Source organism: Salvelinus alpinus, chromosome 13 (genome assembly GCF_045679555.1).
Source record: "Salvelinus alpinus chromosome 13, SLU_Salpinus.1, whole genome shotgun sequence".
NCBI lineage: Eukaryota > Metazoa > Chordata > Actinopteri > Salmoniformes > Salmonidae > Salvelinus > Salvelinus alpinus.
This window is the reverse complement of record NC_092098.1, coordinates 51,353,837-51,379,796: the sequence shown is the minus strand read 5'-3', so window position 1 is coordinate 51,379,796 and position 25,960 is coordinate 51,353,837. Positions and strand designations below refer to the sequence as shown.

At 43.8% G+C, this 25,960-nt stretch overlaps 1 protein-coding gene across 1 annotated transcript; it reads left to right on the top strand.

The window, feature by feature from the left end:
• Positions 1-1,533: 1,533 nt before the first annotated feature.
• Positions 1,534-20,354, top strand: LOC139537878 (vitamin K epoxide reductase complex subunit 1-like protein 1). The gene is made up of 3 exons (XM_071339740.1): positions 1,534-1,800; positions 8,830-8,939; positions 19,507-20,354. The coding sequence occupies exons 1-3, from the start codon at positions 1,610-1,612 to the stop codon at positions 19,731-19,733; spliced, it is 528 nt and encodes a 175-aa protein (XP_071195841.1). The 5' UTR covers positions 1,534-1,609; the 3' UTR covers positions 19,734-20,354.
• The last annotated feature ends 5,606 nt before the right edge of the window (positions 20,355-25,960 follow it).

The window sequence follows — 25,960 nt, the reverse complement described above, 5'->3', positions numbered from 1 at the left end:
ATTACAGAGGTTTTCTTTATTTTTACTATTTTATTTTATCTTTATTTAACTAGAATAATAGTGAAGACATAAAAGCTATGAAATAACACATACGGAATCATGTAGTAACCAAAAAAAGTGTCAAACAAATCAAAATATATTTTATATTTGAGATTCTTCAAAGTAGCCACCCTTTGCCTTGATCACAGCTTTGTACACTCTTGGCATTCTCTCAACCAGCTTCATGAGGTAGTCACCTGGAATGCATTTCAATTAACAGGTGTGCCTTGTTAAAAGTTCATTTGTGGAATTTCTTTCCTTCTTAATAATTTTGAGCTTGTGACAAGGTAGGGGTGGTATACAGAAGATAGCCCTATTTGGTAAAAGACGAAGTCCATATTATGGCAAGAACAGCTCAAATAAGCAGAGAAACGACAGGCCATCACTACTTTAAGACATGAAGGTCAGTCAATGTGGAAAATGTCAAGAACTTTTAAAGTTTCCTCAAGTGCAGTTGCAAAAACCATCAAGCTCTATGATGAAACTGGCTCTCATGAGGTCCGCCACAGGAAAGGAAGACCCAGAGTTACCTCTGCTGCCCTGAATGACGGGTCGCCACTGCAATCCCTATACCCAGATACATGCAGTTGACTTGTAAATCTATCATGACGACACAGTATTAAATATGTCTGTTGGCTGTAGACTGCAAACTGGGCAATGCGAGTACAATCTAGACATGTCCAGTAAACATATGATACTGTCCACTTTCACATTCCATGTGTATTGTATTTGCAAGACATTTTGGGATGGCAAGTAGCCTAGTGGTAAGAGCGTTGGGCCAGTTGACCAAAAGGTTTCTAGATCGAATCACTGAGCTGACAATAAAATAATGTCATTCTGCCCCTGAACAAGGCAGTTAATCCACTGTTCCTAGGCTGTCATTGTAAATAAGAATTTGTTCTTAACTGACTTGCCGAGTTAAATAAAATTCTACTTCACTGTTGGAGCTAGTAACAAGCTTTTTGCTGCACCTGTAAATCTGTGCATGTGAGCAATAAACTTTGATTTGATTTGTAGAGAGACAAACTCCAATGTTTAACTCAGTATATGTTTCATTAGAAATGATCTCAAACTCTAATATCTAACAGTACACGACTGAGACACTAAGAGGCAGTATGACCCCACTGGCAAAAAAAAAACATTTTAAAGATGCTACACTTGCTCAGAGGCATGAGGGGATTGCCATACATGTTCATTTAATTTATTTATTTTTGTAATAGATTAGATTGGTCTCAGAGTGCAAGGACATAGGGAGCTTCAACTCTTAGATAGAGGTATAGTTTTTATCATAGACCAGGACTAAGTTTAGCTGACCAGCAATGTAATAAGTACAAGTCAGACTGTTACAGGTAGGGTATGGAAACATTTTGATGCAATTGTTTATATCTACACAAACATATTTTCTGTATTGGCATTTGGCAGGCCATTGTACTGTAGACGAGGGGTGGCGAGACGGTGACACGCCCCTGCCCTGGTGGTGTGGCACGTTCTGACGCTTTTCCACGTCGCAGTTCTCGTTGTCCCCAATGGTAAGCGGTTGCGTGTACGACTCGAGCAAGGCCGGAGAAAGATGGCGGCGCCCGTCCTGAGAGTGTCCACCCCTCGATGGGAAAGAATAGCCAGGCTCCTTGTTTGCGTCTTGGGTATATTGTTGTCCTTATACGCCTTTCACGTGGAAACGGAAAAGTCTAGAGACTCGAATTATCGGGCCATGTGCGACGTGAGCAATTCTATCAGCTGTTCAAAAGTCTTCACCTCCAGGTAATTTGAATTCACCAGCGGCGCCGAGTACCAGCAGCGCTCTGAATGAGACTGGGTGGCATTGTGGGAACGGCTGCGCGGGCTGAACTGTCAAATATATATATATATTTTTCGCATGCACCTCTTCTTTAGTACACTTTACAATTTCTGTAAAAAAAAGCAATGGTTTTCGCCCAAAAAAACGTACAAAAGTTACAATCAGAAGCTTGCTTACTGTTGATAACAAACTTAGGCTGGTATGTTTTACTGTAGAAGCAAGTGTAACGTTAGTTGTTTAGCCAAATTGCTAACGCTACGCTACTTATTCACCAGCCAGCAACTAACGCTAGCTAGCTACTAACTGGCTGTTTGTTTGCTAGATGCCAGGAAGTGGTGTTTTTTAATTTGCATGGATGCACATGTTACACATTTTGTTCTTCAAACTTCTAAACACATATTGCTTTCATTAGATTGTTAAATTAGCCAACTAGCTAGCGAATACGGCGCCACCGCCGGCAGCAAACTAACATTGGCTAACGTTATTTACTAAGCTAGTCCAGCTAACTAGACGAGATCGGCGTAACCATTCAGTCAGTTTTGTGTAGCTTGTCTAAACGTGTGAATCAGTTGTCTAATCTAACGTGTAACACATGAAATAAGTTGGAGGGAACCTCAAGCACGTTTTCCAATATCTAAAACTGATTTAACTAGAAACTGTAGGCTACATTTGTGTAGGACCATTAACTATATTTCAAATATACTTTTCCGATTTCTGCCCTCATTGAGAATAGTTGAATTGTCAGTTGTAATATGTCAATGACAATATGAACAACCTGTTCCTTAGATTTGGAAATGCAAATGTTATATTGACAAAGCTGAAGTCACATGACCTGTTGGATTTCATGGTAGCTACCATGATTATATGACACGCACGTTCCTGTTTGGTGTTTAATGTGGACAAGCAATGTCAGGTGGGTGGGGGATACAGTGAAGAGATTTTTCAGACATGGTGCTGGAGTCATGAGAACAACACGTGATGAGACCTTAAGTTTCTCAACCACACTCTGCCTGCCGAAGGCCATCATGATGCTTTGAATAACACCCAACCTAAACCTGTTCATTTATAGTGGCATAATATACAGTATTTTGTCTCGAGGGAGAGCTTTTTTTTCCTATAGCAGAGAGAGAAAAGAGACTGGATGCTTTTGGACTGTGTGGCACGTCTGTGAACAAAAAAGATGAACCCTATAGGAAAGGAGGCCTATATCAATGACCATGTAGCATAACTGCTAGACCAGAAATGTTATAATTACTAAAAGACATTAGCCCAATAACCTTGGTTAGCATTCTTGGAAAAGTCATTGTAATGCCTTCTTTAGGCATCAGTGGCTTGCTCATAGAAGTCTTTTTAAGAGTCAGTGTAACTGTCATGACATTTTCCCATGGGATTTGATTGGCATGGTATCCATATTGCAAGTTGTTCACACCAGACCTCAGCTGGACCTTTCCATGATTATATAGGCCTTCATGATTATATAGGCCTAGCCTTCATGATTATATAGGCCTAGCCTTCATGATTATATAGGCCTAGCCTTCATGATTTATATAGGCCTAGCCTTCATGATTATATAGGCCTAGCCTTCATGATTATATAGGCCTAGCCTTCATGATTTATATAGGCCTTCATGGTTGTATAGGCCTAGCCTTCATGATTTATATAGGCCTTCATGATTATATAGGCCTAGCCTTCATGATTTATATAGGCCTTCATGATTATATAGGCCTAGCCTTCATGATTTATATAGGCCTTCATGATTATATAGGCCTAGCCTTCATGATTTATATAGGCCTTCATGATTATATAGGCCTAGCCTTCATGATTTATATAGGCCTTCATGATTATATAGGCCTTCATGGTTGTATAGGCCTAGCCTTCATGATTTATATAGGCCTTCATGATTATATAGGCCTTCATGATTTATATAGGCCTTCATGATTTATATAGGCCTTCACGATTTATATAGGCCTTCATGATTTATATAGGCCTTCATGATTATATAGGCCTTCATGATTATATAGGCCTTCATGATTTATATAGGCCTTCATGATTTATATAGTCCTTCATGATTTATATAGGCCTTCATGATTTATATAGGCCTTCATGATTTATATAGGCCTTCATGATTTATATAGGCCTTCACGATTTATATAGGCCTTCATGATTTATATAGGCCTTCATGATTTATATAGGCCTTCATGATTTATATAGGCCTTCACGATTTATATAGGCCTAGCCTTCATGATTTATATAGGCCTTCATGATTATATAGGCCTAGCCTTCATGATTTATATAGGCCTTCATGATTATATAGGCCTAGCCTTCATGATTTATATAGGCCTTCATGATTTATATAGGCCTTCATGATTATATAGGCCTAGCCTTCATGGTTTATATAGGCCTTCATGATTATATAGGCCTAGCCTTCATGATTTATATAGGCCTTCATGGTTTATATAGGCCTTCATGATTTATATAGGCCTTCATGGTTTATATAGGCCTTCATGATTATATAGGCCTAGCCTTCATGATTTATATAGGCCTTCACGATTTATATAGGCCTTCATGATTTATATAGGCCTTCATGATTATATAGGCCTTCATGATTATATAGGCCTTCATGATTTATATAGGCCTTCATGATTTATATAGTCCTTCATGATTTATATAGTCCTTCATGATTTATATAGGCCTTCATGATTTATATAGGCCTTCATGATTTATATAGGCCTTCACGATTTATATAGGCCTTCATGATTTATATAGGCCTTCATGATTTATATAGGCCTTCACGATTTATATAGGCCTTCACGATTTATATAGGCCTAGCCTTCATGATTTATATAGGCCTTCATGATTATATAGGCCTAGCCTTCATGATTTATATAGGCCTTCATGATTATATAGGCCTAGCCTTCATGTTTTATATAGGCCTTCATGATTTATATAGGCCTTCATGATTATATAGGCCTAGCCTTCATGGTTTATATAGGCCTTCATGATTATATAGGCCTAGCCTTCATGATTTATATAGGCCTTCATGGTTTATATAGGCCTTCATGATTTATATAGGCCTTCATGGTTTATATAGGCCTTCATGATTATATAGGCCTAGCCTTCATGATTTATATAGGCCTTCATGATTTATATAGGCCTTAATGGTTTATATAGGCCTTCATGATTTATATAGGCCTTCATGATTATATAGGCCTAGCCTTCATGATTTATATAGGCCTTCATGATTATATAGGCCTAGCCTTCATGATTTATATAGGCCTTCATGATTATATAGGCCTAGCCTTCATGATTTATATAGGCCTTCATGATTTATATAGGCCTTCATGATTATATAGGCCTAGCCTTCATGGTTTATATAGGCCTTCATGATTATATAGGCCTAGCCTTCATGATTTATATAGGCCTTCATGGTTTATATAGGCCTTCATGATTTATATAGGCCTTCATGGTTTATATAGGCCTTCATGATTATATAGGCCTAGCCTTCATGATTTATATAGGCCTTCATGATTTATATAGGCCTTAATGGTTTATATAGGCCTTCATGATTTATATAGGCCTTCATGATTATATAGGCCTAGCCTTCATGATTTATATAGGCCTTCATGATTATATAGGCCTAGCCTTCATGATTTATATAGGCCTTCGTGATTATATAGGCCTAGCCTTCATGATTTATATAGGCCTTCATGATTATATAGGCCTAGCCTTTTCAGCTGTCCTTCTCCATTGGTTGTATACAGTGCATTTGGAAAGTATCCAGACCCCTGGACTTTTTCCACATTTTGTTATGTTACAGCCTTATTCTAAAATTGATTAAAGTAATGTTTTCCATCATCAATATACACACACTACCCCATAATGACAAAGAGAAAACAGATTTTTAGACATTTTTGGAAATGTATAAAAAAACAGATACCTTATTTACATAAGTATTCAGACCCTTTGCTATGAGACTCAAAATTGAGCTAAGGTGCATCCTGTTTCCATTGATCATCCTTGAAATGTTTCTACAACTTGATTGGAGTCCACCTGTGGTAAATTAAATTGTCTATATAATGTCCCACAGTTGACAGTGCATGTCAGAGCAAAAACCAAGCCATGAGTTCGAAGGAATTGTCCGCAGCATTCCGAGACAGGATTGTGTCAAGGCACAGATCTGGGAAAAGGTACCAAAACATTTCTGCAGCATTGAAGGTCCCCAAGAACACAGTGGCTTCCATTCTTAATTGGAAGAAGTTTGTAACCACCAAGACTCTTCTTAGAGCTGCCCGCTTGGCCAAACTGAGCAATCGTGGGAGAAGGGCCTTGGTCAGGGAGGTTACCAAGAACCAGATGGTCACTGACCGAGCTCTCGAGTTCCACTGTGGGGATGGGAGAACCTTCCAGAAGGACAACCATCTCTGCAGCACTCCACCAATCAGGCCTTTATGGTAGAGTGGCCAGACATAAGCCACTCCTCAGTAAAAGGCACATGACAGTTTGGAGTTTGCCAAAAGGCACCTAAAGGACCCTCAGGCCATGAGAAACAAGATTCTCTGATCTGATGAACTCTTTGGCCTGAATGTCAAGCGTCACGTCTGAAGGAAACCTGGCACCGTCCCTACGGTGAAGCATGGTGGTGGCAGCATCATGCTGCGGGGATGTTTTTCAGCAGCAAGGACTGGGAGACTACTCAGGATTAAGGGAAAGATGAATGGAGAAAAGTACAGAGAGATCCTTGATGAAAACCTGCTCCAGAGCGCTTAGGACAACAGACTGGGGTGAAGGTTCACCTTCCAACAGGACAACGACCCTAAGCACACAACAAAGACAATGCACGAGTGGCTTCGGGACAAGTTTCTGAATGTCCTTGAGTGGCCCAGCCAGAGCCTGGACTTGAACCCAATCTAACATCTCTGGAGAGACTTGAAAATAGTTGTGCAGCGACGCTCCCCATCCAACCTGACAGAGCTTGAGAGGATCTGCAGAGAAGAATGGGAGAAACTCCCCAAATACAGGTGTGCCAAGCTTGTAGCATCATATCCAAGAAGACTCTGTATTCGCTGCCAGGTGTGCTTCAACAAAGTACATAGTAAATGATCTGAATACTAATCTAAACGTGATATTTCAGTTTTATTTTTAATAAATGTGCACATTTTTTTTGTTGCTTTGCCATTTTTTTGGCTTTGCCATTATGGGGTATTGTGTGTAGGTTGTTTTCCCCCCTCATCAATGTAATCCATTTTATAATAAGGCTGTATTAGAGACGGTGTCATTTACAAGTTACAACCATAAAGTTAACAGCTCTACAATACTAAGTTATATTCTGATAGGGCAGCTAAATAGGTAGCCAAACGGTCTCATTTACAAGTTACAACCATAAAAGTAAAAGCAGGCTTTCACTGAACCACTGTTTCCTTAGTTAGTGGAACTTCCAGAGGCCTCAGAAGCAAGACAACCAAGTACTTTGGAAGTTCTGAGCGACGCAACAACCACTGGTCCTGATTACACGTCTCCCCCTCCCTGCACTGCCTCCCCTCCCTGCACTGCCTCCCCCTCCCTGCACTGCCTCCCCCCTGAATTGGAGCTGGTAGGAAAATCACTCTGGTTGAATTGGAGCTGGTAGGAAAGACACTCTGGTTGAATTGGAGCTGGTAGGAAAGACATGGGTCACATCTTTCTTGGTTACTGTTACAGGGATGTTGACATTGGCTGTTACAGACCTCTTGGGGAGTAGCAGCGATGAGACAAGATCGAACATTGGGGAGAAAAAAAGGGGGTAAAATACAATATTAGTGTGCATTTCATTGGCCTCCTGTCAAACAGTCAACAGTGAAACATTTTGGAGTCAGTTTACCTTGGAAGTCTGAAGGTTGGTTTGCCAGTTCAGGGCTTCCCTCTTAACCCCTCTTTGTTTCCAGATTGGATCAATAAACATACATTGATAACTCGTCATTCGACTAATACTTCGGGCAAGCGCTTAGGTCAGTTCACTGATTAGTTGGGAACAGTTATAATGGAATATATAGGTCCTAAATGTAGTGCATAAAAGTCAGCTGTGAACAATGAGGCGGTGCAGGGAGGGGGAGGGGGTGCGGGGAGGGGGTGCGGGGAGGGGGAGGCGGTGCAGGGAGGGGGAGGGGGTGCAGGGAGGGGGAGGCGGTGCAGGGAGGGGGTGCAGGGAGGGGGAGGCGGTGCAGGGAGGGGGAGGGGGAGGCGGTGCAGGGAGGGGGAGGCAGTGCAGGGAGGGAGGGGGAGGCGGTGCAGGGAGGGGGAGGGGGTGCAGGGAGGGGGAGGCGGTGCAGGGAGGGGGAGGGGGAGGCGGTGCAGGGAGGGGGAGGCGGTGCAGGGAGGGAGGGGGAGGCGGTGCAGGGGGGGGGGGGGGGCAGTGCAGGGTGGGGGAGGGGGAGGCGGTGCAGGGAGGGGGAGGCGGTGCAGGGGGGGAGGCGGTGCAGTGCAGGGAGGGGGAGGCGGTGCAGGGGGGGGGGGGGAGGCAGTGCAGGGAGGGGAGGCAGTGCAGGGAGGGGGAGGCAGTGCAGGGAGGGGGAGACGTGTAATCAGGACCAGTGGTTGTTGCGTCGCTCAGAACTTCCAAAGTACTTGGTTGTCTTGCTTCTGAGGCCTCTGGAAGTTCCACTAACTAAGGAAACAGTGGTTCAGTGAAAGCCTGCTTTTACTTTTATGGTTGTAACTTGTAAATGAGACCGTTTGGCTACCTATTTAGCTGCCCTATCAGAATATAACTTAGTATTGTAGAGCTGTTAACTTTATGGTTGTAACTTGTAAATGACACCGTTTAGTCTACCTAGTTATCACCTTATCAGAATCGAGCCCAATAATAGCTTGAACTTCTCGGACATTGCCATTGGTGGACATTGACATTTGTATTTCAGGTTAATTAAATGTATTTGTCAATTTATCCTTGCAATTCATCAACATCACGATTACCAACAAATTTCCATTTCTTTCTTCCAATTCCTCTCGATGTGTAGGTGGGGTCGAGGATTTGGACTGTTGGGCTCGATCTTCGGAAACGACAGTGCAATGAACCAGCCAAACAGTGTCTACGGAATTGTATTTTATGTCTTTCAACTGTTACTAGGTAAGACTTCGGTTTTCCCACTGCCACAGGCACATGCTATTCAAAGTATGGATAGATGTTAGGTGGCAACCCAGGTTGTTTTCTGGATCAAAAGGGGGCTTAGGTGGTGGGTGTGACTGGGGGGGTGCGGTCATCAGCCCGGCTTTAATTTCAGAGAACATTTTAGAGGCCACCCATCTTGACGGTGTGGAGACATTTTAGCATTTTTAAGCCAAATTCCGGCTATTCTACAAAGCTGAGAGAACATGTAGCAGTTTTTAAGCAAATATCATACGACTATGCATTTTGCCATGGCTAATACTGTGTTATTTTGCTCAAACATAATAACAAATGATATACTGCTAAATGTATTATTTTTGGAATTTTCAATTCTCATAGTTTTTATTTAGGTGACTGTTAGTTCTCAAAGATTATATAAAAAAATAAATAATAATAAATAAATAAAAATATATAGGTTCATTATCTATTCTACATACTGTTTTTAGCTGTGTTAAGTTTACACTGAAAACACTTTTCTATCCAGAAAATGAATTAGTTTGGATTTAGGCGAACCGAGAGAAAAAACCCCGCTTAGGCGGCCCGCCAAAGTATAACAATGGCAGAAAACACCCTGCAAGCCTCCTTGACAGTCACTTTGTGCTATTTGTGCTGACACACATCTGACTGGCCCTTTACTATATCTGTCAGGCCCCCTCTCAGTCTTTACTATATCTGACTGGCCCCCCTCTCAGTCTTTACTATATCTGACTGGCCCCCCTCTCAGTCTTTACTATATCTAACTGGCCCCCCTCTCAGTCTTTACTATATCTAACTGGCCCCCCTCTCAGTCTTTACTATATCTGACTGGCCCCCTCTCAGTCTTTACTATATCTGACTGGCCCCCTCTGTCTTTACTATATCTGACTGGCCCCCTCTCAGTCTTTACTATATCTGACTGGCCCCCCTCTCAGTCTTTACTATGACTGGCCCCCCTCTCAGTCTTTACTATATCTGACTGGCCCCCCTCTCAGTCTTTACTATATCTGACTGGCCCCCCTCTCAGTCTTTACTATATCTGACTGGCCCCCCTCTCAGTCTTTACTATATCTGACTGGCCCCCCTCTCAGTCTTTACTATATCTGACTGGCCCCCCTCTCAGTCTTTACTATATCTGACTGGCCCCCCTCTCAGTCTTTACTATATCTGACTGGCCCCCCTCTCAGTCTTTACTATATCTGACTGGCCCCCCTCTCAGTCTTTACTATATCTGACTATATCTGAGATGCTGAGGCCTGACTGGCCCCTGGCTCAGATGCTGAGGCCTGACTGGCCCCTGGCTCAGATGCTGAGGCCTGACTGGCCCCTGGCTCAGATGCTGAGGCCTGACTGGCCCCTGGCTCAGATGCTGAGGCCTGACTGGCCCCTGGCTCAGATGCTGAGGCATGACTGGCCCCTGGCTCAGATGCTGAGGCCTGACTGGCCCCTGGCTCAGATGCTGAGGCCTGACTGGCCCCTGGCTCAGATGCTGAGGCCTGACTGGCCCCTGGCTCAGATGCTGAGGCCTGACTGGCCCCTGGCTCAGATGAGGCTAAAGTATACGAGAGGAGTGAAATTTATGCTTCTCGTCATTGTGTCTTCTCTATTGTGTGTTCACTGTGTATATAATTTTAGTTAGAAGTCAAAGGCATTTGGATGCATGCATAATATATGCTTGTCATCAAGTCGTTGACAATGTATATGTTTTAATCTAACCAACTTTTTATTTCACCTTTATTTAACCAGGTAGGCCAGTTAAGAACAAGTTCTCATTTACAACTGCGACCTGGCCAAGATAAAGCAAAGCAGTGCGACGCAAACAACACAGAGTTACACATGGAATAAACAAAACACAGTCAATAACACAATAGAAAAATCTACATAGAGTGTGTGCAAATGTAGTAAGATTAGGGAGGTAAGGCAATAAATAGGCCATAGTGGCAAAATAATTACAATTTAGCAATTAAACACTAGAGTGATAGATGTGCAGAAGATGAATGTGCAAGTAGAGATACTGGGGTGCAAAGGAGCAAAATAATAAATAACAATATGGGGATGAGGTAGTTGGATGGGCTATTTACAGATGGGCTATGCACAGGTGCAGTAATCTGTGAGCTGCTCTGACAGTTGATGCTTAAAGTTAGTGAGGGAGATATGAGTCTCCAGCTTCAGTGGTTTTTGCAATTCGTTCCAGTCATTGGCAGCAGAGAACTGGAAGGAAAGGCGGCCAAATGAGGAATTGGCTTTGGGGGTGACCATTGAAATATACCTGCTGGAGCGCATGCTACGGGTGGGTGCTGCTATGGTGACCAGTGAGCTGAGATAAGGTGGGGCTTTACTTAGCAAAGATTTATAGATGATCTGGAGCCAGTGGGTTTGGCGACGAATATGAAGCGAGGGCCAGCCAATGAGAGCATACAGGTCGCAGTGGTGCATAGTACAGTTGAAGTCATTAAAACTTGTTTTTCAACCACTCCACAAATTTCTTGTTAACAAACTATAGTTCCAACAATTGTTTACAGACAGATTATTTCACTTATTCACTTTATCACAATTCCAGTGGGTCAGAAGTTTACATACACTAAGTTGACTGTACCTTTAAACAGCTTGGAAAATTCTAGAAAATGATGTCATGGCTTTGGAAGCTTCTGATAGGCTAATTGACATCATTTCAGTCAATTGGAGGTGTACCTGTGGATGTATTTCAAGGCCTACCTTCAAACTCAGTGCCTCTTTCCCTCTTTGTAAACTTCTGACCCACTGGGAATGTGATGAAAGAAATAAAAGCTGAAATAAATCATTCTCTCTACTATTATTCTGGCATTTCACATTCTTAAAATAGTGGTGATCCTAACTGACATAAGACAGGGCATTTTTACTAGGATTAAATGTCAGGGATTGAGAAACTGAGTTTAAATGTATTTGGCTATGGTGTACGTAAACTTCCAACTTGAACTGTATATGGGGCTTTGGTGACAAAACGGATGGCACTGTGATAGACTACATCCAATTTGCTGAGTAGAGTGTTGGAGGCTATTTTGTAAATGACATCGCCGAAGTCAAGGATCGGTAGGATATTCAGTTTTACGAGGGTATGTTTGGCAGCGTGAGTGAAGGATGCTTTGTTGTGAAATAGGAAGCCGATTCTAGTTTTAATTTTGGATTGGAAATGCTTAATGTGAGTCTGGAAGGAGAGTTTACAGTCTAACCAGACACCTAGGTATTTGTAGTTGTCCACATATTCTAAGTCAGAACCGTCCAGAGTAGTGATGCTAGACGTGCGGGCGGGTGCGGGCAGCGATCAGTTGAAGAGCATGCATTTAGTTTTACTTGCATTTAAGAGCAGTTGGAGACCACAGAAGGAGTGTTGTATGGCATTGAAGCTCGTCTGGAGGGTTGTTAACAGTGTCCAAAGAAGGGCAAGAAGTATACAGACGGGTGTCGTCTGCATAGAGGTGGATCAGAGTTTCACCAGCAGCAAGAGCGACATCACTGATGTATACAGAGAAAAGAGTCGGCCCGAGAATTGAACACTGTGGCACCCCCATAGAGACTGCCAGAGGTCCGGACAACAAGCCCTCCGATTTGACACACTGAACTCTGTCTGAGAAGTAGTTGGTGAACCTCACGAGGCATTTGAGAAACCAAGGCTGTTGAGTCTGCCGATAAGATTGCGGTGATTAAGAATAAAGTGATTGACAGAGTCAAAAGCCTTGGCCAGGTCGATGAAGACGGCTGCACAGTATTGTCTTTTGTCGATGGCGGTTATGATATCGTTTAGGACCTTGAGCGTGGCTGAGGTGCACCCATGACCAGCTCGGAAACCAAATTGCATAGTGGAGAAGGTACGGTGGGATTCGAAATGGTCGGTGATCTGTTTGTTAACTTGGCTTTCGAAGACTTTAGGAAGGCAGGGTAGGCTAGATATAGGTCTGTAACAGTTTGGGTCTCTGAAGAGGGGGATGACTGCGGCAGCTTTCCAATCTTTAGGGATCTCAGACGATACGAGAGGTTGAACAGGCTAGTAATAGGGGTTGCAACAATTGCGGCGGATAATTTTATAAAGCGAGGGTCCAGATTGTCTAGCCCAGCTGATTTTTAGGGGTCCAGATTTTGCAGCTCTTTCAGAACATCAGCTTTCTGGATTTGGGTGAAGGAGAAAGGGGGTGGCTTGGGCGAGTTGCGGTGGGGGGTGCAGAGCTGTTGACCGGGGTAGGGGTAGCCAGGTGGAAAGCATGTCCAGCTGTAGAAAAATGCTTTTTGAAATTCTCAATTATCCTAGATTTATCGGTGGTGACAGTGTTTCCTAGCCTCAGTGCAGTGGGCAGCTGGGAGGAGGTGCTCTTATTCTCCATGGACTTTACAGTGTCCCAGAACCTTTTGGAGTTTGTGCTACAGGATGCAAATTTCTGTTAGGAAAGCAAAGGCTAGCTTTTTCAAACTGCCTGTGTATATTAGTTCCTAACTTCCCTTTAAAGTTGCATATCGCGGGGGCTATTCAATGCTAATGCAGTATGCCACAGAACGTTTTTGTGCTGGTCAAGGGCAGTCAGGTCTGGAGTGAACCAAGGGCTATATCTGTTCCTGGTTCTACCTTTTTTAATGGGGCATGCTTATTTAAGATGGTGAGGAAAGCACTTTTAAAGAATAACCAGGCATCCTCTACTGACAGAATGAGGTCAATATCCTTCCAGGGTACCCGGGCCAGGTCGAGTAGAAAGGCCTGCTCGCTGAATTGTTTTAGGGAGCGTTTGACAGTGATGAGGGGTGGTCGTTTGACTGCAGACCCATTACGGACGCAGGCAATGAGGCAGTGATCACTGAGATGCTGGTTGAAGACAGCAGAGGTGTATTTAGAGGGCAGGTTGGTCAGGATGATATCTATGAGGGTGCCCGTGTTTACGGATTTAGGGTTGTACCTGGTAGGTTCCTTAATAATTTGTGTGAGATTGAGGGCATCTAGCTTGGATTGTAGGACGGCCGGGTTATTTAGCATATTCCAGTTTAGGTCACCTAATAGTACAATCTCTGAAGATAAATGGGGGGCAATTAATTCACATAAGGTGTCCAGGGCACAGCTGGGGGCTGAGGGGGGTCTATAACAAGCGGCAACAGTGAGAGACTTATTTCTGGAAAGGTGGATTTTTAAAAGTAGAAGCTCAAACTGTTGGGGCACAGACCTGGATAGTATGACAGAACTCTGCAGGCTATCTCTACAGTAGATTGCAACTCCACCCCCTTTGGCAGTTCTATCTTGGCGGAAAATGTTGTATTTGGAGATGGAAATTTCATAAGACACGGGATACGACAAATACACACGTCCTACTGCTACGCCATCTTGGATAGACAAGGTTAGAGTGTTGGACTAGTAACCGGAAGGTTGCAAGATCGAATCTCCGAGCTGACAAGGTAAAAATCTGTCGTTCTGCCCCTGAACAAGGCAGTTAACCCGCTGTTCCTAGGCCGTCATTGAACTTAACTGACTTGCCTAGTTAAATAAAGAAAAAATAAATACATTAAATGTCGGTGTCATTTAAGTAGTAGATAGTCCAGCATGGGTTAATGTTGTTTAGGAAAAGCTTTCCCCAGAGTCCCTCTAAGGGCCCCTTCCCTGTGTTAAATCATACTGTTCACTCCCCTGACTGGCTGATGTCCTTGTGGCAGGTTGGATGTTTTGCTGACTGCAATCTAGAGCCATAATCATTAAAACATTTATTTTTCTGCATATCTAATCATACCTCTTGAACTGTCTGTATCCTCCAGACGGATGGTAAATTTTTTTTTAAAGAAACTATATATGCTTCTCTGCTAAAATATGAGTGAAATATTGAAAGGAATGTGAGTCTTCAGTACATTTAATAATTGGTTTCTTTTTTTAAAAGTCTATTAACCTTGCCAGCAGGCATTCCAGCAAATATAGTTAGATAAGCTAGCTACTCTAACACGATTGATAGCTTGAAATGGCTTCTTGGTAGTTAGGTTCCGAACCTCATAACTAAATGGGCTAGCTAAACCCAACTTCATAAAATTGCTCGGTGGCTAGTAGTATTACAGAGAAACGACAACAAAACAAATCTGAGGGGGCACGTGCCCCCTGTGGGCATGACGCTCTGAGGACTGACCTATGGGGCCTGCTGATTGACCAGTTTGTTCCCCCTATATTCATTTAGCAGTGGAGGACAGCCACTCCCAAAAATATTTAAAAAATTGCATTTTTGGGGTGGTAAAAATGTTTTCAGAGTAAAGTTAAGTAACCAGAACCCAGATATAAAGTATGTAGAAAATATATTGGACTCATATATTTAATATTAGATCATCTTTTAAGAACGTATACTCACCTAAATGAAAACAACTAGACCGTCAGGGAGAATCAAAAATTTAAAAAATGTCAACATTTTATTTTTGAGTTACTCAGATAGCATAAGAATGTGACGTAAAGCCATGGTAAATTGTGTAGAATTGCAGGAAATTAGAATTGCAGCTACATTTTGTTCCTGCGTCCAAGAGGAGGGCCTTTAAAAACATTTGGTCGTAGACCGCGCCATTGGCTACACCCACTACCATGCTAACTTTGCCACCGCTGCTGAAAAAAATCCTAGGACAAACATTGACTGACCTACGGGCCTGGGGCCTACTGACTGTCTGGGCTACGGGGCCTACTGACTGTCTGGGCTACGGGGCCTACTGACTGTCTGGGCTACGGGGCCTACTGACTGTCTGGGCTACGGGGCCTACTGACTGTCTGGGCTACGGGGCCTACTGACTGTCTGGGCTACGGGCCCTGTGGCCTACTGACTGTCTGGGCTACGGGGCCTACTGACTGTCTGGGCTACGGGGCCTACTGACTGTCTGGGCTACGGGGCCTGGGGCTTACTGACTGTCTGGGCTACGGGGCCTGGGGCCTACTGACTGTCTGGGCTACGGGGCCTACTGACTGTCTGGGCTACGGGGCCTACTGACTGTCTGGGCTACGGGCCCTGTGGCCTACTGACTGTCTGGGCTACGGGGCCTACTGACTGTCTGGGCTACGGGGCCTACTGACTGTCTGGGCTACGGGGCCTGGGGCCTACTGACTGTCTGGGCTACGGGGCCTACTGACTGTCTGGGCTACGGGGCCTACTGACTGTCTGGGCTACGGGGCCTACTGACTGTCTGGGCTACGGGGCCTACTGACTGTCTGGGCTACGGGGCCTACTGACTGTCTGGGCTACGGGGCCTGGGGTCTACTGACTGTCTGGCCTACGGGGCCTACTGACTGTCTGGGCTACGGGGCCTGGGGCCTACTGACTGTCTGGCCTACGGGGCCTACTGACTGTCTGGGCTACGGGGCCTGGGGTCTACTGACTGTCTGGCCTACGGGGCCTACTGACTGTCTGGGCTACGGGGCCTGGGGCCTACTGACTGTCTGGGCTACGGGGCCTGGGGCCTACTGACTGTCTGGGCTACGGGGCCTACTGACTGTCTGGGCTACGGGGCCTACTGACTGTCTGGGCTACGGGGCCTACTGACTGTCTGGGCTACGGGCCCTGTGGCCTACTGACTGTCTGGGCTACGGGGCCTACTGACTGTCTGGGCTACGGGGCCTGGGGCCTACTGACTGTCTGGCCTACGGGGCCTACTGACTGACTGACTGGTCTACGGGGCCTACTGACTGACTGACTGACTGGGGTCTACTGACTGTCTGGGCTACGGGGCCTGGGGCCTACTGACTGACTGTCTGGGCTACGGGGCCTGGGGCCTACTGACTGACTGGGCTACGGGGCCTGGGGCCTACTGACTGACTGGGCTACGGGATCTACTGACTGACTGGGCTACGGGGCCTGGGGCCTACTGACTGTCTGGGCTACGGGGCCTACTGACTGACTGACGGCTACGGGGCCTACTGACTGACTGGGCTACGGGGCCTACTGACTGTCTGGGCTACGGGCCCTGTGGCCTACTGACTGTCTGGGCTACGGGCCTGGGGCCTACTGACTGTCTGGGCTACGGGGCCTACTGACTGACTGGGCTACGGGGTCTGGGGCCTACTGACTGACTGGGCTACGGGATCTACTGACTGACTGGGCTACGGGGCCTGGGGCCTACTGACTGTCTGGGCTACGGGGCCTACTGACTGTCTGGGCTACGGGGCCTGGGGCCTACTGACTGTCTGGGCTACGGGGCCTACTGACTGTCTGGGCTACGGGGCCTGGGGCCTACCGACTGTCTGGGCTACGGGGCCTGGGGCCTACTGACTGTCTGGGCTACGGGGCCTGGGGCCTACTGACTGACTGGTCTACGGGGTCTGGGGCCTACTGACTGACTGGGCTACAGGCCCTGCTTAGCCACCTGGTGCTGCCTCAGAACAAGAGGCCCTTTAACCTAGTTTACTACACAGGCTTATTTTGCCTAACACAACAGTGGTGAGTGGAACTGACTGTCAGTGTGGTTAGGTTGAACATGTCTATATAAACAACATGGCTATAACAAAACAACAAAAGTATGTGGACACCCCTTAAAGTTAGTGGGTTCGGCTATTTCAGCCACACCTGTTACTGACAGGTGTATAAAATCAAGCACACAGCCATGCAATCTCCATAGACATACATTGGCAGTAGAATGGCCCGTACCGAAGAGCTCAGTGACTTTCAACGTGGCACCGTCATAGGATGACACCTTTCCAACAAGTCAGTTCGTCAAATTTCTGCCCTGCTAGAGCTGCCCCGGTCAACTGTAAGTGCTGTTATTGTGAAGTGGAAACATCTAGGAGCAACAACGGCTCAGCCGCAAAGTGGTGAGCCACACAAGCTCACAGAACGGGACCGCTGACTACTAAAGTGTGTAGCGCGTAAAAATCGTCTGTCCTCGGTTGCACTCACTACCGAGTTCGAAACCGCCTATGGAAGCAACATCAGCATAAGAACTGTTTGTCGGGAGCGTCATGAAATGGGTTTCCATGGCCGAGCAGTGGGACACAAGCCTAAAATCACCATGCGCAATGCCAAGCGTCGAATGGAGTGGTGTAAAGCTTGCCGCCTTTGGACTCTGGAGCAGTGGAAACGTGTTCTCTGGAGTGATAGTCCGACGGATGAATCTGGGTTTGGCGGATGAATCTGGGTTTGGCGGATGAATCTGGGTTTGGCAGATGCCAGGAGAATGCTACCTGCCAGAATGTATAGTGCCAACTGTAAAGTTTGGTGGTGGAGGAATAATGGTCTGGGGCTGTTTTTCATGGTTCGGGTTAATCCCCTTAGTTCCAGTAAAGGGAAATCTGTACGGTATAGTAAGGTATGGTCCAGTAGGGCATGGTACGGAATAGTATGGTACAGTAAGGTATGGTCCGGTACGGTATAGTATACAATGGGTGGGTCTAATCCTGAATGCTGATTGGTTAAAACCGCATTCCAGCCGGTGTCTATTCCACAAATTGCCACAGGCTAAATCTGACGTTAAAATGCCTATTTACTCTGTTCCAGCTGACTGCACAATCCACTGTCTCATCAGCCCAGCCAGGCAATTTATAAACTTGATCTCCACTATAAAAAAAATAATCTAGACATGATCTAACATTTCATTTTCAACAGCAGATTTGTATAAACCTTCCTGTCTGTCTCTCTGACATTTGCAACATTGTTTCAATATTAAAATTCAATCGCCTGCTGTCCCATAGTAATGAACGTGCCGGGAAGAGACAGGCAGTGTTTCTCAGCCAGTTGAAATCATGAATCGGCTGTCATTATTTTTATGGATATATACAAAAAAATGTAAATTGAAAAAAAGTCAAACGAAATGCAGCTAGTCTTTTCAGCTTCAGTTTGAAGTGATTGTGTTAGCTGTGTTGCTGGCTAGCTCCTCTGAACAACAGTGTCCTGACGAGAGAGAGTACATTTTCTATGCCAGGTGAAATTGCGCCTCATTAGCTCATTGTTATGGATGTATCCAAATAAATGTCACTAGAAAACCGTTTACGTAAATGCAGCTAGTTGGCTGTTATTCTGGCTGCCCTTTATGACGTCACTGTAAGTTAGCCATAGTTGATGGGTCACTGACTATGAGTTCCAAACTGCACAATGTTCCCTATATAGTGTACTACTTTTGACCAGATACCCACGGGCCCTGGTCAAAAGAAATGCACTACATTGGGAATAGGATGCCCCCCCCCCGAGACCCTTGTTACGTTCAACAGCTGGGTACTCAGATTTAAAGGTCAGAAAGACGGCCAGGTGTCCAATCTCTGTCTTTTTATATTTAGAATTGTCAAGCATGAGTAAGCAAATGGATAAATATGTCAGTTAAGTGCTAAGTCTTAAAGCTGACTGGTTATCATACAAGGTCACCAGAGGAGGGCACGGAACTTATTCCTCCCTGATTCCAGTACAAGGTCCAGGCATTTTGTGACCAACTTATCCAATACGCTTGCATTTGTCTTTTCCACATAGTAGTGTTTGTCATAGTGATTTATATTTCTTCACTGCTAGCCTTGCACAGCACGTCTTACTTGTTTGTACACGTTAGTAGCCTAAACCCTGCTCTCTCTGTGTCTCTCTCTCTCTCTCTCTCTGGTGGGTTACAGGAATCACCGTGAGTGCGATGGCTGCCCTCATCCTCATGGCGACGTCCATCCTATCGGTGATGGGCTCTCTCTACCTGGGCTACATCCTCTACTTTGTCCTCGAGGACTTCTGCATTATCTGCATCACCACATATGCACTTAGCTTCATTCTCTTTATGCTCAACTACAAGCGCCTGGTTTACTTGAACGAGGCCTGGAAGCGGCAGCTACCGGTCAAACAGGACTAAGATGGGGCGGGGGGTGGGTGGGGGGGGGGGGAAGTAACAAACAAATTACGTGAACTCTTGAACAGAACATTTTGACAAGTCCACCAGGAGACCTTGCTTCCAAAACAATGTTTATTATGAAACGGGGGGGGGGGAAATATTCTCTTCATTTCTTATTTTCGTTTTTATTTTTTATTTATACTCCTCTCACACATAATAAACAAGCAGGAAAGCAAAGGTAGAATCGCAGTTCACTTCACTGTGAAAGAATGAGAGGACAGGACATTCCTTCTTGAACAAAAAAAAGGACCAGAACGTGTGGAAGAAAATTGGGACTTCCTTAAAAGGTGTATACTTGAAAATCGATAAGAAGGTCCTGTTCCTGACCGGCTCCGGAGTCTAGCTGCGACGTTACTACAACCTCAGCGGAACTGAATAATGGGTCAGAATACCAAATGCATGATTGTGGGGATTATAATCGTACAGTTGGGCAGCATAGCTAGGATAACATGATGAAAGACAAACAGGTTAACACCCAACAGCATAGTTTTTATTTTTAATTTGTTTAATGTTTACACTTTACAGCAATTTTTTTTGTGTGTCTTTGATAGTACCACTAATATTAAACATGGGAGACTGTGAGCAACTGTGTGGAAATCAGTCAGAATTGTTTCTATTTTTTTCTCTTTTGATTCTGTAAATAGCTGCTGATTTTATTCCAGGTTAGATTGTGATTTAGTGTTGACATAGACTAAGTTAAAAAAAAAATACAAAAATGTTTCGAAAGAAATCACAAAATAAGGAACAAAATAAGTAAGGTCAAGTTGTCATCTGGGTGAATTAACTCAGTCTGAAGACGTTTTGCAGTGTGTGACGTCTTAATTTCCTGCAACCCACAAGCAAGGCATGCTGCATAGACCTGTGTGGAATCATGTGTTCACTAATCTGTTTCTTTCATCTCTTTCTCAGAAGTCTTTAACTCACTGAGGTCACATATGATATGTGCATTCTCAAAGAGTCTTCAGAGCAGGGTTGTGTTCATTAGTCAACGCAACGTTTTCATAACGTTTTGCACTGGGGGAAAATGAAAATGTGCGTTTCTTATAGACTGGTTAGCTGACGTCACGAAAACAATGCACGTGCTTCAATGGGGCAGAAGGCAGTGTGGTGTTGTGATTCTTGATGGCCAGCAACAATAACATGAGGCTGCCATCTGGTGAGTCATAGGTGGCTTGTTTCAGTTTAACCAACAACTGTAACAATGTACTTATGTTGTCAATAAACAATGACGACAATATAGTTTACGTGTCAACAAACAAACCCCCGTCAGTTTTGTTGCTAAACAACCAGCCCGTCTATTGTCCAGGTAGTAGTACCCTGTCTCAGTTGGTTTCTTCTTCTTTGGTGCCTAATGTACATGACCCTAGTTAATTTATTCTCCGCCAAGATGAAGTCTTGCTCTCCGTGAACTTCCCTGTCTTGTTGTCATTCTGTGTAAAAAAAAAAAAAAGCATTCCTGGACACACTACTGTACCACTGGGGGATCCATGTAGACTTATGTGCCTCAAAAGAGACGTGAATTCCCTTTATTTTGGTTGGGTGGAGGGGTATATGTAAATGAGATGTGAATTCCCTTTATTTTGGTTGGGTGGAGGGGTATATGTAAATGAGACGTGAATTCTCTTTATTTTGGTTGGGTGGAGGGGTATATGTAAATGAGATGTGAATTCCCTTTATTGGGTGGAGGGGGTATATGTAAATGTTTCACTTTTATTTTTTCCTCATTGTCTCACCATTGTTACAAACTCATTGCTTTTTTTGTTTTGTATTTACTAAATTGTGTACTTAAAAAGGCCATTGGTGTCTCCCTCACCCCTTGTGTATAGTGCAATGATACGGTAGCACAGGCTGCCAAACAGTGATTGTCTGTCAACTTAAGGGTGGTGGTAGTAGTAGGCCAGCCATTCAGTTAGGTGTTTTTGTAGGTTACGGTTGTCGATTTTAAGTAATAAGGTTCAGTCTCTCTCTCTCTCTTAGTGGTACTACAGTTTTTGGGGAAGGAAACCACACAGTACTTGGTGTCCTTGCCACTACCTCTCAGTATTGGCCAAGGTGTGTGATACAACCCAAGCCAGTTGGATCGTCCAGAACCAGCAGGCAAGCGAAGCAGAATAAGCCGACAGATCAGTTTGAAGCCCTTCAAACCTGATGTGTAAGTTACTGTCCACATTCATGGACAGTGGAACATCCCCTGGATCACATTGAACAATCTCATTGATACCGTTTTAGATGGGCACTCAACATAGCTACATGTGTTGCCACTTTTAAAAAAAATTTTTTTTTACACCAGTTGGCAATTTCCAAATAGGAAAGGAGCTGATGTTTCCTAATGGCAGAGGTCTAAACAAAGATGGCTGATGACGCAAATGACTGCTTCCTGTTAAACCATGCCAGGTCATCATTTGTACATGCATGATGGAATATGAGGTACTTTATTGGTTACACATGGTTTGCATTGTAACTCACTCACTAGCGCTGCACAAGGTATTTGACACAAAAATACTGTGTTGCATCGGAATTTTACCGGTGATACACCTGAGGTCTTTGGGACGAGATGCCATTTTGTGCACGATGATAAGGTCTAAACCTCCAACGCCCAGAGTTTTGACTTTACAGTAGTCTGGTTGTATACTATAGACTTTCCTAAGGGGTTACTCACAGAGCCCATGTTAGCAGCCATCATATAGGTCCTAACGTTGGAGCTACAAACTTAAATAGGTGTAATAATAGTCCCAAAAGTGACTTGTTCCAGGGAAGTATGGGTGGGGTGTTTGGCTTTGGAGTCACAAGTCAAAGTCCTTAAACGCTTGCTGAATGTGTTCCTATCGCTAACCTGCTGGATAAGGAGTAACACACATAAAAAAAAAAGATTTTATTCAAGTCAAATTAGAAGATAAACATGTATTAATCAAAATCAACAGAAATACAGATAAATGTATACTGCACCCCTCGACTAAATTTTAATCCATGTGTCCTGTTCAGAAAGTGATTCAAAAAATGTCCCAAGATTTAGAACCATGACAGTCATGTTCACTGCATTCAACAAAATGCCATCAAAAGTGCCTTCTGTTGGATCACTGGGCCTTTAGCAGTTAAAGAGAGACGGTAAAATGAAGCCTGGTGTCTGGCTCTCTTGCTTGCCTTTTCTAAACATGTATTTCTGATCATTGGACCCCCACCCCACTTGTCAATATCCACAGCACTCTGTAGATCGCCGGTCTTTTTCTGCTGTCTTGACAACTTTAAAAGGAAATGTCATGGCTTGGCAATGGAGTTGGTAAGAGCACTAACAGATCAGAGACCAGGGGTGTAAACATGCCCGATTCATTTGCTAAATATTGCGTTCAAAAACAAAGCGCAAACAAGTTCCTATTGGACAAATTCAGATAGATCCCACCTCGCGTCGGTTCCATTTGGTTCTTAAAACGGTTTCTGTAATGAATACACCCTAGGCTACTCTATAAACCATGTGAGAGGTAAAAATGACTCACTGAAAAGCCATCTTGTGTTTAAACTGTCATTAATGTCTACTTTAATTTCTGTCATTAGAGGTCACTTGTTTCTGCTATAAAAATACATTTGTCTGAATTACTAGATTATAAAGTTCTTTTTCTGTGACAAGTGAAATCATTTTGTATTTCTCTACTTATTTTGTATGAATGGGCTCTCCATTTGTCACTACATCTTAGCTGTATAGACTTAACATTCTGGGTTATTTCAGTAGAAAGAGTGATGTCTAGGAATCCATGTGTCAGCATCAACATTTGTTTGTGGGAGGAATACTGTAGGTTTGCTTCTGTATTTGACAAATGCTGTATTTTCATACATGGAGAAAGTATTACGTGAATGGTAGATTGAAATGGGTACAGAGAAACGAATCGAATGAAATCCACTATTTGCTTTTACCTTGTGAGAAACTGTTGCGAAAGTTGACACTACAGTGACCATTTTAAAATGGGGTCATTGTCGTGTGGAAATGGTCTACCATTAAAAAACATTCCATCTGAAGTGACCTTTGTGCCTCTTGTAGCATTTCACTCTTTAAATTAATATTACACAAAATATGTAACTGAAAAACACCGAATGTAATCTTGCCAACCAGAACAAAATCAGCTACTCGATGTAAAGGCTGTCACTCAAATTTCACTTGTTAAAAAAATAACCAATATTTTTCAGGAGGAGCTTTAAAAAAAAAACAACATTTTATTGATAATACGTGTCCAAACTATTTCCTGTTGTATTCAACGCTGTATATTCAGGCTTTGTAGTAACCAGTCATTGTTAGGGAGATTCTAGATAGAAACCGCCTTCAGGCCGGAACGTTGATGTTTTTTTACCCAAATTACTGGGAGGTTAGATTAATAGGCGTGTGCTACTCTTCATACTTTATTCGCCGTTAGTCAGTACCTCTGCACTAAATAATTCTCTTTCAGGGAAAGGACCGACTGGTTAGCACGGTATAAGGTTTTATTATTTAATGTGGAATACCCAAGGCTATATTGAAGAATCTCTACAATTCATTATCTAGGACGTTAGGAACTAAATTACACCAGAGGGGTATACTACGAAGCAAGCTAAATCTACTCAGGGTTTTCTAAAGCTAGCCAGCGTCAGTTCACATCCCAGCTCAGGCTTCATCCGTATTACCACAGTGGATATCGCTCGTCCGCCTACAGCGGACTCGAGCAGGCTTGTGACTCCGGATGCATGTCGCACATGGCTTGTTGAACACCCAACTCTTCACAATGCCGAAACATCAAACCATTGACAAAAATAGTGCCACTTTTAAATTTGTTCCAAAAGCAAAATTGTTATCGTTTACATTTGTCATTTAGCAGACGTCTTTATTTAAATAACTTATTGTTAATGCAGTCTTTGGCGTCCATTGTTAATGCAGTCTTTGGCGTCCTTATCAACACACCAGCACCTTTTCCTCCCCACTCTTAAGGTCATGCAAAAGTTTGTGCGTGAAGTTAAATGCATTTTGTACTAAATATGTAATGTCAAATCTAATTTTATTGGTCATATACACATGTTTAGCAGATGTTGAGGGTGTAGCAAAATGCTTGTAATGTGATAAAATACTTATCACAATTTGTTTTTTTCAGTCATCTTGCTCAAATGAAGGGGATGACCTAATCTTTGTGAGATTGAGGGTATCTGATTTCATTGGTCCTCAACTCACAGCTCAGACATGTCAAAATAAATGGAGTTAGCCCCGAGTTAGCTTGCCAGTTAGTTCTGAGGGATTCGTTACCATAGAAATGTACCTGGCTAAATTTGGTGAGCCATATCCGTGGTACTGGTTATCCCAAATTGAACTCAGCAAGGTAACTTTGGTCAACTCTAACTCCTCAAACCTGATTCCGAGTATAGGCCTCAGGCAGATGTAATGGAATGTTCCAAAAACAAAGACTGATTGGTGACAAGGTAGCGCCCAATATCTGGCATGCTAAACTGGGGATGTTTTTCAGCGGCAGGGACTGGGAGACTAGTCAGGTTTAGGCAAAAATGAATGGAGCAAAGTACAGAGAGATTCTTGATGAACACCTGCTCCAGAGCACTCAGGAACTCAGACTGGGGCGAAGGTTCACCTTCCAACAGGACAACGACCCTAAGCACACAGTCAAGACAACACAGGAGTGGCTTCGGGACAAGTCTCAATGTCCTTGAGTGGCCCAGCCAGAGCCCGTACTTGAACCCAATCGAAAATCTCTGGAGAGACCTGAAAACAGCTGTGAAGCTGTGCAAGGATCTCTTCAACAAGGATCTCCCCATCCAACCTGACAGAGAAGAATGGCAGAAACTCTCCAAATACGTCTGCCAAAGCTTGTGGGCGAGAGGATTACAGCCTCGAGTCGTCTTGGGTAAGACTCGAGGCTGTAATCGCTGCCAAAGGTGCTTCTACAAAAGGTTTTTAAAAACCGGTTTTTGCTTTGTCATTACGGGGTAGTGTGTGTATATTGATGGGGGGGAAGACTACGTAATCCATTTTAGAATCAGGCTGTAATTTAACAAAATGTGGAAAAAGTCACGGGGTCTGAATAGTTTCTGAATGGACTGTATGTCCACGGTAAACACTGCATATGTCCTTTACATTTCTATCACACAATCTGATACAGCGATTCAGACTGAATAAAGTCCTAAGATTAATACAAATATAAAGACAAGAGTAAAAACAAATCATA

Excerpts from the sequence above, each read along its gene's own strand:
- LOC139537878 (XM_071339740.1), top strand. The coding sequence starts at position 1,610 with ATGGCGGCGCCCGTCCTGAGAGTGTCCACCCCTCGATGGGAAAGAATA. Across the intron at positions 1,801-8,829 it reads TCAAAAGTCTTCACCTCCAG|GTGGGGTCGAGGATTTGGAC; the intron begins GTAATTTGAATT and ends CTCGATGTGTAG. Across the intron at positions 8,940-19,506 it reads TGTCTTTCAACTGTTACTAG|GAATCACCGTGAGTGCGATG; the intron begins GTAAGACTTCGG and ends GGTGGGTTACAG.